The 12,975-nt window shown below is 57.0% G+C and overlaps 1 protein-coding gene across 1 annotated transcript in view; it reads right to left on the reverse strand.

Moving 5' to 3' along the window:
* The window catches only part of ZFAT (zinc finger and AT-hook domain containing), a 145,128-nt gene that overhangs the window by 63,506 nt on the left and 68,647 nt on the right, over positions 1–12,975 (reverse strand). Inside the window, exons 9-11 of the mRNA XM_066379564.1 lie at positions 3,501–3,588; positions 1,939–2,088; positions 937–1,110 (exon numbers count right to left, since the gene is read on the reverse strand). Of these exons, the coding sequence (XP_066235661.1) occupies positions 937–1,110; positions 1,939–2,088; positions 3,501–3,588 (412 nt within the window). The remainder of the gene's footprint in view (positions 1–936; positions 1,111–1,938; positions 2,089–3,500; positions 3,589–12,975) is intronic.

A 12,975-nucleotide genomic window follows, 5' to 3' on the forward strand; every position in this document is an offset into this window, starting at 1 on the left:
GGGGAGAGGACCCAGCTGGAACGGAAGTCCGGAAGCCTCTCATGTGTAAGTTAAAGCCAAGAATGCAGAGATCACCGAGTCTGTGGGTGCACAGAGAAGAGTCCCCGGATTGAAACTTCCAGAACCCATGGTTGAGACCTCCTGAGGAAGCCTCAGTCCCTGAACCATTCCACGCCCACCCACACTGCTCACCCGCCCACACTGCTCACCCACCCACACTGCGCACGCCCACCCACACTGCTCACACCCACCCACACTGCTCACACTCACCCACACTGCATACAGACACCCACACTGCTCACCCGCCCACACTGCACACACACCCACACTGCGCACACACCCACCCACACTGCTCACACCCACCCACACTGCTCACCCACCCACACTGCATACAGACACCCACACTGCTCACACCCACCCACACTGCTCACACCCACCCACACTACATACAGACACCCACAATGCACACACCCACACTGCTCACACCCACCCACACTGCTCACACCCACCCACACTGCACACACACCCACACTGCGCATGCCCACCCACACTGCTCACGCCCACCCACACTGCACAGACACCCACTGCGCACACCCACCCACACTGCGCACACCCACCCACACTGCGCACACACACACACTGCGCACACACACACACACTGCCCACACCCACCCTCACTGTGCGCGCACACTGATGCAGTGAGTGCCCCTCACGCCCTGGGGGCAGTCAGTCAGGCGTGTCTCCGGTGCTGACCAAGCGCAGCTGAGAGGAGGCAGGCGGGACCCACGGCTGCTGTCCCCCTGAATGGAAATGGAAGCTCCGCCAGCCACGCGCCCTCAGCTGCCTCTAGGACGCCCGCAGCTCCCACGGGACCGGCAGGGTCAGCCGCAAGCCACACGCCAGCGGGGAGGGACGCACGCAGAGCCCTGCACTCACCGTCTGCCGTGTGGAGGAGCTTGTGGCTTTTCAGCGTCCCTTTTGACTTGAACTTCTTGCCACACATGTCGCAGAGGTGGGTTTTCTCGGTGCTGTGACGGTTCATGTGCGCTTTGAGGTTGCTCTTGCTGCGCGTCGCGTACTCACACAGAGAGCACTTGAAGGGTTTCACGCCTGCCGGAGGAGAGCAGACACGTGTGTCCACACACGTGTCTATCTGTGTGTACGTCCACATCCACTCTGAACACAGCAGCACACACGCTTGTCCCTGAACACACCACACGCCTCCCCTCACCTGGCTCTTACCCAAGCTATTCCTCTGCCTTGTCACCCTCGCGTGGGGCCGCGGGGGCACGAGGCATTCAGCTGCCCCTCCCTCATTCAACAAACACCAACAGAGACTGCTTCGTAGTCAACCATGAGGCTTAATTTGAAGCCAAGAAGCCCAGCCACGCCTGCACTGTCCAGACGGAAATGCAGACAAGCAAAAAAGCCACGGGGGCCAGTGAGACAAGGGTGGGAGCTGTGCCCACAGCTGAGCGCAGGGGCGTCACAGACAAACTAGGGAGCCCAGCAACCTCCCTTCATCTGCACGGCCCATGGCCTCGCAGTGGAGGGGGCCGGGCTTGAACGAGGCCATGGGATGCGCCCAGGAGCAGGACCAAGAGGTGCCCATGGGCGGTCAGTGAAGTATCTCCCAGCCTTGGCTGTGACCTCAGCTCCTTCTGCCCCACGCTTCCGAGCAGGCACAGGGGTCATGGTGGTTTGTGTAACCACAGAGCGATGAAGAACTAACTGCTCACCTCTCGTCACTGCAACTGCAACTAAACGAGTCATGTTTAAAGCACTGGTTATAGCGGACTGATGGACAGGCTTCTCAGTGCACCACAGAAATCCTAACGGCAGGAGGTACAAAGCCACGGCTTCCTCCTCACCCGCTCCCACAGGAAGCGGGCGGGCACGGGACCCCAAGGGCACTCGGTTCAGAAGACCCACACTCACCTTCGTGAGCCCAAATGTGTCGCTGCAGGTCGGAGCCGTTCTTCATGAGATAGAAATCACAGTACGGGCACTTCATGGCTCGCTTCCCAATCAGCCCTTTTAGCTGAACCCTCCGCCCGAGCACCTCGGAGATGGTGCTCATGGAGACTTCTAGAACAAACACAGGCAGGTCATCAGAAGCAGCCAGACAGCCTCCACCAAGTTAGGTGTGCATGAACTTCGTGACAGCACCTGACCCCACGGGTCTATCCCAGGATGTGCCTCACGGTGTCGGGAGAGAGGAGCTTTGCTTAAAAAGTTAACCCAGAACCCAACCAAGTCTGAAATCTCAATCTCCGTTCCCACAGATCGGGAGGGATGCAGAAACACTCTCCAGAGGCGACAGACGCAGACCGTGAGACCGTCCACAGGAAGAGCGGCCCCGTTCCTCCAACAAATCACTGTCGTGGGGGCGGGGGAGCAGGGGCACGGTGTCCTCTACGAATGCAAGAAACTTCATTGGCATCAACAACTAAAAGCAAAATGCTTGGGTCTTGACTCAAACAAACCAACTATTATTAAAATACAAAAACAAAACAAAAAAAAGCAAACAACAACCTTTTATCAAGTGGAGAAATTTTAAGTGGCCCGATCTGAGGAGGTAAGAAGGGGTCCCTAGGACTTCTGTTTGTTTGAACGGGGACACAGGGGTCCTGCTGACCAACCCTCATTAGAGGTGCGCCTGAAGTTGTTTACGGGGAAATTACATGGTCTGGGATAGACTTTAAAATACCCTAGGAAAAAAAGCTTTGGGGGGCTGACATGGGACAGGTGTGGCAGATGCAGATGGCTGAGAAGCTCAGCTGTGGACCCACAGGAACCCTGCCTCAAGGATGTCCCGGGGGACACGGGGACAGCACCAGGGACGAGAGCACAGTGGGGTGTGCGCTGTGATGGGGCACGGGAGGACCCTCCCTCCCCAGACTGGGGCTGCCAAAGCCTCCCCGACTGGGCTCTGCAGGAGGAAGTAAAAAATAAACAGGACTCAACCAGGTGGTGACAGCGGAAGTGACAGGTATGAAGGCCCAGGCAGCTCGAGCCTCACCTTCATGCATGTGAGTGGCGTGGAACTGACCAAAGGTGATGGTCACTCCAGCTCACGAAGGCTTCCCGACCCACGAGGAAGCCCACACCCCGCCTAAACCACCAGGCTGGACAACACGGACATAGGGAAGGGCCAGGCAGAGGCTCCAGGAGGTGACATCTATGTCAGACCTGCCCTGGCCGTGACCCGTGAAAGGCGTTCAAAGTTCCCGTTCACGAGAGGGCCGGGACTCGTGGGCTGCAGGGAGGCCTGTCTGAAGAGCCGGTGAGAGGACACGTGAGGACAACGACCAGGTCACCTCCCAGCTCTGACTCAAGATGGCTTCCCTGGAGCTTACGCATCTATCTCTTCATCCCCTTTACTTCCGGTTAGTGCAGCGGACACACAACGCTGCGTTTGTTTGTTTTATGCAATGCTGTTTTAAAACAAGCGTAAGCATTTTAAAACTGACCTCCCGCTCTAAACTGCGTAACCTTACCGGGATGGTTCGTCTTGATGTGCGACTTGATCAATCGGTCTTCCGAAAAAGACTTTTCACACACAGGACAAGAATAACTCCTTTTGTCCTTAACAGAAAGAGAGCATAATCAATCGCCTGTCTTGTTTCAGCCCGGGCTCTGAGGAAATCTCACCTCCACCGCCACCGCCACCACCACCACCACCACCGTCAGAGCTGGACGCCCAATGCACCTGTCCGGGAACGTGACCTACAGCCTGCACTGGCCCCCGCAGCCTGGCAGGCTCCCCTCGGGGGACGATGTCACCTCCCTTCCAGAGGGGGGGATGCGGCTGAGTGAGAGATCCAGTCCTGAAGAGGTGGCCGGGCCAGCGGAGGGAGGGTGGGCCCTGAGTCCACACACAGACCAGCGCTGCTCCACGACCCAGCGCGCATCCTGTGCCCCAGCGCCCGGTGCACAGCGCTCAGGGGGCCCACAGAAGCTACGTTACTGAGCCTCTCTCCATGGTCGGGCATTGCTACGCTCACATTACAGACTGATACACCGAGGCCAAGGGCTACGAGGAAGAAGCCGCATTAGAACCCAAGAGCACGGATGTCCACCTGGCTCCTCCTGCCGTCCAAGACCGTGTCCACGAGGCTGCAGGTAAGGGGTTCACTCGGCATGCTGCCAGCCTCACCAACCCGGCTAACGGAGGTGCCACATTCTCAGTGAAGGAGACGCTCCCGTGAATGACCAAGCTGTGGCCTTTGCTCACGGCCTTCTCGCTCAGAGCTCACTTAGGGGCTGTTTCCCACCACAGCTTTCCCACAGGGTGGGTACTGGGTTGCTGTGTCCCCAAATACACATGTGCAGTCCTAGCCCCTGATGCCTCAGACCTCCTTTAGGAACAGGGTGATAATTACATAAGGCGAGTTCATCAGGGCAGGTCCTAGTCCAGTGTGACCAGTGTCCTTCAAACGGGAATGTGCACCCAGGCATCACCCAGGCAGGACGCCCGGGGCCGGCGAAGGCGGGACCTGCCAGGGTGGCACGTCGACAAGCCAGGGACACCAGAGACCGCCAGCTAGGCCCTGAGCACACTGCCCCACGGCCTCGGGAGGACCACCAAGCCAACCCCCGGGTCTCGGACTCCTGGCCTCCAGGACCGGCCGTGGGACCACACATGGCTGTTGTTCCCGCCATGCGGCACGTGCGCTGTGCGGCGGAGGCTGGGCTGAGCAGGGAGACCACGCAGCAGCCGACGCCACCTCGTACACCGCAGGTGCCAGTGCCTCAGGTGGAGGGAGGCGGCCGTCAGTCCCCGGGCACCTGGGCTCATTCCTGCTCGCGGCCGTCAGTCCCCAGGCACCTGGGCTCATTCCCGCTCTCACCCTCAGCGTCCCCGACAGGGAGGACAGTCCAGCAAGGTGGCCCGGCACACGCTGGTCAGGCGGGGGGAAATGGCAAACCCACGGCAAGCCCTGGACGCGAGGCCAGCACTGACAGGCTCCGCAGGCCTACGGTGACAGCGCGCCCGAGCCCGGTGGAGAGGACTCCGCACATCCCTATGAACTTGCAGGGGCCGGGGAGGCCAGGCACGGTGCTGGCCGTGCGCCCGCAGGATGGAGACACAGGCCATGCTCGCTGGGGTCCACTGGGTGACCATTCCTGCCATGTGCTGAGCACCTACCGCGAGCTCAGCTCGACTCCAAGCGCTTCTCGTGTGTCAGTAAGTGAATACCATCCTCATGGCCACCACAGTGCAGTCTGTCACACCACTGAGGAACCATGACAACAGTGCCACAGAGTGTTGGACACACCCCGACCTACACAGCACAGAAGGGCCTGCCCAAGGTCACAGCACACAGCACATAGCACAGCTGGGCATCAAGACCAGACCTCTGGACCCTAGGGTGTCAGGCTCACAGTCCCTGAGTTCTAATCCTGTTTCCACCACTTACTGGCTGAGGCAGCTTTAGGTAAGTGACCTATGTCAATGCCTTAGTTCCTTCAGAATGTCCATACAAGCTGCCCCTTCATAGGGTTGCTAGGAAAACAAAGGGGACGAAAAGGAGGAGAAAGCAGATGGACTTCCAGTGTGAGGTCCAGCACATGAGAAACATGGACATCGCCACTCCATCCTAACTGCAAATAAAAGCTGGAACAAGCTAGAAGAGCAACCAACTCCTCTTCCCAGATCTACAAGAGACAGGAGGTGGTAGGGCCAACCAATGCCCCCAAGCTGGACAGGCGGGCAGGGAGAAACAGAGAACCACAACTTACTGGAGCCAAAGTTCACACGCAGAAAGCTCCCTGAGAACCAGCACAACAGTGAGAGCGAAGAACCCCTCAAGGGGTTAAGGACCCTGTCAAGGAAGGACCCCAGACTTTCGTGAGGCTTCCCTGTGGGTTGAGGAGCTCAACTTGTCCTCACAGTGACCGTCAGAGAAGAGGTGTCTTCCACAGCCGGCAGGGGAGGGGAAAAGGGACCGCTCCGATCACACCAGGGCGTTCTGTCCTTCCCAGCCAGGCTAGGCCATGGCTGCGCTGAGCACGGCGGGTGAAACCAGGACGCAGCACAGGAGCTGTGCAGAGCGGGGAATGCTGTGCTCGGGGGAGTGCGCAGCACCGACGTGTGTATCAGAAAAGAAGAAAAACCCAAAGTCAATCGTGCAATCTTCCACCGCAGAAACGTTAAAAAAAAGAGAGAAAATTAAATTTAAAGTAAGCAGAAGAAATTAAAACTAGAGCAGAAACCAATGAAACTGAAAATAGAAAATAATAACACTCAAAATAAGAAACAAAACAACAGAACCAAATGCTGGTTCTTTGCAAAGACCCATAAAACCATTAAGCTTTTAGCTGGACTAAGAGAAAGAATATGAAAAACAAAAGAGGGGACGTACTACAGACTGGATGGATATATGGATGTTAGTAAAGGAATGCTAAGAGAAACTATGTCCACAGATTGGACAGCCTACACGAACAGACCAACTCCTTTAAGGATACAATCTGCCGGAACTCCCACAAAAAGAAACAGACAATGTGAATAGGCTTATATCTACCCAAGAAATTGAATGAATAATTAATAACCTTCCAAAACAAAAAGCACCAGGCCCAGATGGGTTCGCCAGTGAATTCTACCTCACAGCTAAGGAAGACATGACACCAATTCTCGACAATCTCTGATACAAAACAGAAGCAGAGGGAACACTTCCTAACTCATTCTGGGAGGCCAGCATTACCCTCACACCAAAAACAAAGACATTACAAGAAAGAAGAATTACAGGATGATACGTTTCATGAACACAGATGCAAAACACCCTCAACAAAACATTAACATAACAAACCCGACAAAGTATAACAAGAACCAGGACCAGGACCAAGTGGGACTCACTCCAGGTGTGCAAGGCACGTGTGGAGAGAGGGGTCTACGAAAAACCTCTGTACTCTCAGCTCAATTGTGTAGTGAACCTAAAACTGCTCTAAAAAATAAAGTTTATGAAAAGAAACGCACCAAGTGCTCAGAACAGAGCATTTAATCAGTCTGAAAGACTCTGCTGCTGCGATTTCAGCGTTGTCACTCTGCAGCTCGGCCCCGGATAACAGACCTGTCGCCGGCCAGACCCGGAACCTCCCGGGGGGGGGGGGGGGGGACCGGAGTGCACGTACCTCCAGATTCCTTTGTGGGTGAGCCGCTGCTACAGAACGGCCCCTGAGCGGCTGTTCCCCAGAGTACACTTAAGCAAGGAGTCCTTTAGATTTAAAAACAAAAAGAACACAAAAGTCTCTCTGAACAACCAGAGCGTGGATACATTTCCCACCAAACACCTGGGTTCCAAGCAACGCCTGCCAAGCTCCCCTGTCCAGAGGGCCCAGGCAGCTGCCGTGAAGCCGTCCTGAGCTCTCCGCCCAGACTGCACCATGGGCTCAGGGATTCTCAGGGTGCTCCTGTCACTGTCCCCCTGGGCCCGTCACCCTCCCAGCTCCCCTCAGCGCTGCCGGCACCTGCACACAGGAAGTCATGCTCACAACGATGTTCTGAAGGACGCCATGGGCCGGGCATACATCCCGGAGGAGGCCTGTCACCACCTGGGCTGTCCCCAATGCCCTTGTCACCAGGGTTGACGGAGGCTTTCGGAAGGGCTTTGAAGGAGTTTACAGTGCTCTCCCCTGAGTCCTGGATATTTGATTTTTTTCCTTTTAATCTCTGACAGTCTGAAAGCCATTTATCATCGAGCTTATCGGGGTCCCTCACTTCTTGATGCCTTTGAAGATTGTCAGAAGGACACAGGCCGCAGGAAAGGGTGCCGGGAGAAGGATGCACTTTTAGGACTCATCTAATTTTCCTTTTTTCAAAACCTCAGTTCTGTACCCGAGATGAAAACCCAAACTGACAAAGCAAACTTAAAAAGAGTGGCGGTTAAAAGCGTCCCTGACGGAGGCCAAGAATGAGAGACCCACGTGCTGACGGTGAAAGAGCCCAGCCCTGGGGGTCTGTTCCTTCCGAGGGAAACGACTTTCAAAGCAACGCAAGCTTCGGAAAGAAGGGGGACGGCAGCAGGAGGCCGTGGCCACAGCCGGTGGTGCAGGTGCAGCGCCAGGGCGGGTGCGCAGAGCCCCGCCCCCGACTCCAGGCAAACCCCATGCCTTGGGCTCCACCTCTGAGCTGCCACGCACACTAACTACCGCATAAATAAGTATGCCTATAAAATATTTGATATCAACTTAAAAATATAAGGTGGGAGAGTCCACTCTGACCAATTTCTCAGGAATAAAAGCCCACAGTGATGGGACCTGCTGTCCTCTGTGGACTCACCCCTCCTTTCCTCAGACCTTCCAGGGGGCCCTGTCCTGCGCCAGGCTTTGCCCTGAGGATGAGGGGTGAGTGAGACACTGGCCCTGTCCTCAAGGGGCTCACGAGCCAGGACAGAAGGAGAAGTGCCAACACCTAGAGCCCACAACCACCGCGGAGCACGCACCAGGATGGAGAAGACAGGAGAGGCGGGCGCTGAGATCGGGACCCAGCTGAACAGTTAGAAAACAGCCAGAGATGCGCTCCGTGTGGGAGTTCAGCTCAAGGACCAATCACCGCGGAGCACGCACCAGGATGGAGAAGACAGGAGAGGCGGGCGCTGAGGTCGGGACCCAGCCGAACAGTTAGGAAACAGCCAGAGATGCGCTCCGTGTGGGAGTTCAGCTCAAGGACCAATCACCGCGGAGCACGCACCAGGATGGAGAAGACAGGAGAGAAGGGCGCTGAGATCGGGACCCAGCTGAACAGTTAGAAAACAGCCAGAGATGCGCTCCGTGTGGGAGTTCAGCTCAAGGACCTTCCTCTCCCTGGAAGCAGCTCTGGTTTGCCAGGCTGAGCCCCCTCAGTTCTGGACCTCGGCTGCTAACAGGAAGCTGTTTCGTGCACGGGACACTGTAGTGGCCTGAGGCCCCGGGCTCTGTGGATAACCGCCCAGCAGGGAGACACAGAAACAAACCAGTCTGTGATCGAGGAAGAAAAAACCACACTCTTGCAGCTCCGGGAAAGGAAAGACCTGTCCCATCATCTAAGTTCAACATCTTCCTGTACTGGAAAAAAACCCCTAGAGCCTGACCAACCCACTTATTTCCTGAGAGGCAGCTCCCGCTCCTTCTCTGTGCTTCGCTGGCAGCGTGACTGTAGCGCAGTCCCAGCAAGCACAGGCGAGACTTTTCAAACTACATGGACCTTCACAGCCAGAGACAGACGGTGCACTTCTCAGCAACGGGCCAGCGCCAACTTGAAACACTTGTTGAGAGCGCGTCACCCCTGGCTGAAGGCACCACTGCCACCACGACTGTGTCCCTCTGTCTCCTGCTCCTCCTGCTCCTCAGAACGAGGACCCGTGCGTGTCCCCGACAGAGCTCATCTCACTGAACTCCCACGGTGGCCCTGGAGGCCGGGACGGTCATCCCCACCTGACTGGCAATGGGCCGGAGAGGTCAGGGAGTGAAGCCACACCGCACCGCCTACAAGTGGGAGCATCAGAAGGCCACACCGAACACGTGCCATGCCCTGCTCGGGCTCGTCACTGCCACAGCGCCCTCCGCGGCCGTTACCTGCGAGGTCAGCCGAGCAGGAGGAGCGCCAGCCGGAGATAAAGGGGACAGACAGACAGACTGTGGACACCCACCATATGCTCCACTTCCTGATACTTCAGAAGTCTGCGTCAGGAGAGACTTATTTAATCAAGGGAGTCCCAGGTCCCCCGGTTACATCAGGAGAGAGGTCTGAGACCAGGAACGTCATTCACAACAATGGCTCTGTGATTCCGATTCGGGACGTCATGAATTACGTCATCTGGGCCAGTGACTGACAAACTCACTTACGGGACTCCCAGGAGGTCACCTGTTTCACATGGCCACCCCACACAGGCATGTACACATACTGACACACAACATACCAAAACACGGAAGCAAAGGTCCCCCCCAAAATAACACTTACCTTTGGTGTGGGTGAACATGCTGATAATTTCTATTTTATTCTATCCTGTTTCTTTTGTAGGATATAGCAGCTGAGGTCCACTAATCTGAGTGGACAACCCTGTAGTGGACCATGACCCGGGGACCGCAGACTGACCCGGGTATGCTCCACAGGGTTCCTGGTTTACCCCTCAGAGCCCCAAGAACTGGACACAGCGCCTTCCCTCCATCTCACAGATGAGAAAAGTGAGGTTCAAGGAGGCCCCACGACTCACCCCCGATCTCAGACGTGGGCATGGGCTCTGAACCCCAGTCCGTCAGAACCCAGAGCCTCTCTCCCCGTACAAATGCACTCTCTCCGGGCTCCCTCCGCAGTGTCTGCACAGTGATTTGAAAGTGGGTTTGCTCCGGAAATGTCACTGACCAACAAACACCCTGGACTAGGTCCCCACATTTCCTTGATTCCAACACACCCGTGACTGTGAGCCACGGGAACCAGGCCCCACAGGGAGGCCGGAGGTGCTGGGAGAAACTGCAGGAGGTGTGTGCACGCCCTCCTGTCACTAGGTGGCCAGCCCTTAGCGGAGAAATGGTTTTCGAGAGTCACATGAGACTCGGCCCCATTACCTTGGAGTCCTACCACGACGGGAAGGGACCTGGATGTCTGTAGGTCCATCTGGGGCGGGGGCAGGGTGGGTGTTTTATTTTGAATTTCCTTACTTTTACAGCGTATGGGCATCTGTGCTGAGAACAGGTTAAGTCCCAGATCCAATGGGAAGGAGGGCCCAGCCAAACCTTCCACACACCTGGCTGCAACTGCCTGGGTCCCAGGTAAGGAAGCCAAGCCCCCTGGGACTCACTGCCAACTACCACCCAGCCAGCCCTCCCCTGAGCAGAGCCCTCAGCCGACGAGGACACCCGGACGGGGACACCTGGATGAGGACCCCTGGCCTTCGCATCCCGGAGCTCAGTCGTGCCACCTCGTCGGAGCCTCACCACCACCTGAGGATGGAGGCACAGCCCTGTCTCCGCTGCTCCACCCGAATGTCCGGCACAGGCAAAGCCGCGGGGACAGAAGGCAGACGGGTGGGGACCTATGGCTCGGGGCGGGGAAAGGAAGCGGTGATAACCCAACACCGTCCTACCGTGTCGGCATGTCCTGGTACCTGTGGCTTTGCTACAGAAATACTTTACAGGCTCAAAGGACAAACGGTGTCTAAACTCAAAATACTGGAACGCGTTTCTGCAAATGAAGCGATCCCACTACGGTGGCAACAGAGAGCATCAGTTTCAGGGAACGGGTCCATCACTCGGCACGCAGGTGCTGGTGTGGAAGGCTCCCCGGTCTGAGCTGCCCACTCTGCTGGGAACTTCCTCCCTGTCACCACACTCAGAACACCTCCCCCAGGCAGCCCTCCCTTACCTTGACCTAGCCCTCTCCAGGTCGGTCTGTGTTGGCCTCGCTTGCCACCACCCCCCTTGCGGCCATATTGCCATGGCTGTGCCCCTGTTTGTCCCCCACAAAGCCAAGGGCACCTGGAAGGCGGGCCCAGCCCTTCCTCGTACCTGAGATCCCAATGCCCGGCATGCAGGGGGAGACACCCCCAGCCTGCCTCCGCACGCGCCTTAGACAGCGTCTCGGTGGAGGAAGTGCACCGTCCACAGGGGAGAGACTGAAAGACACCTTCACAGCCTCTAAGCAAACGGGAGTGTGGACAGGAACCAGGAAAACCACCTTCTTGTAAGGTCAACGGAGCCACACTCCCTTCTTCCCCTATTCCTGCTTTTCTCCTGCGATAACACACACATCTCGCTGTGGTAGCGTCATGCGCAGCACGGAGGCACCGACACAGTCCCTATTCTCAGGGACAAAGTCTACCGCATTCCTTCCAACGATGTACAAGTGACCAAGAGACCCTCCAGGAATAAATGACGTGATACCACAGTGTGGGTCAGTCAAAAAAGCGTGCGTGCCCTGGCCGGTTGGCTCAGCGGTAGAGCGTCGGCCTAGCGTGCGGAGGACCCGGGTTCGATTCCCGGCCAGGGCACACAGGAGAAGCGTACATTTGCTTCTCCACCCCTCCGCCGCACTTTCCTCTCTGTCTCTCTCTTCCCCTCCCGCAGCCAAGGCTCCATTGGAGCAAAGATGGCCCGGGCACTGGGGATGGCTCTGTGGCCTCTGCCCCAGGCGCTAGAGTGGCTCTGGTCGCAATATGGCGACGCCCAGGATGGGCAGAGCATCGCCCCCTGGTGGGCAGAGCGTCGCCCCCTGGTGGGCGTGCCGGGTGGATCCCGGTCGGGCGCATGCGAGAGTCTGTCTGACTGTCTCTCCCCGTTTCCAGCTTCAGAAAAATGAAGAAAAAAAAAAAAAGCGTGCGTCACGGAGAAACACAGGTCCCTTACCAACAGTGTGACTGTGGCAACTTACCATGTGACTGCAACAGAAGTCTCCTCATTTGCCCACCTCCTGGAGGGGGCATGAAAATTAAGTAAGGTCACATGAGGGCCCGGACCGCAGGACGAGACAGTGACAACTACTTCCTCTCCCCCAGCACACACTCCCTGTGCCCCCAGAGTGCCACTGTTGGAGAGCGAGCCTCTTTGAAGGAAGATTTGTAACCATGGGAAGTTGAAAAGAGAAGCTCGTTTAAACGCCACTTTATCAAGAAGGTTGAAAGCGTATGGAATCGGGGCTGAAGACCTGAGAGCATGTCCCTGACGCCCCCACATTGATCACGAGCCCCAGGGACACGGCTGGGAGGCTGAGCACCACTCCCAGGGGCAAGAACTCAGCCGGGCGGGACTGGAGTCGCTCTGACACACCCCACAGACAAGGAGAACGGGCGTGGGGACAGGCAGACCCAGACTGTACCCTCTTCTCACCCCTCCTTCTTGCCAGCCCGCCATGTGCGTGTCACTCTCCAAGTCCAGGGCCACCGGGTCCACAGTGGTAAGTGGGGGACATAGCCCAGCAGTAGCAGGCCCTGGTCGACATGCTCGCTCCAGGCCAGGCAGGGTGCTGAGACACCTGCATGCATCTCCTCACCCGAGGACGGG

This window comes from Saccopteryx leptura, chromosome 3 (assembly GCF_036850995.1).
Source record: "Saccopteryx leptura isolate mSacLep1 chromosome 3, mSacLep1_pri_phased_curated, whole genome shotgun sequence".
Lineage (NCBI taxonomy): Eukaryota > Metazoa > Chordata > Mammalia > Chiroptera > Emballonuridae > Saccopteryx > Saccopteryx leptura.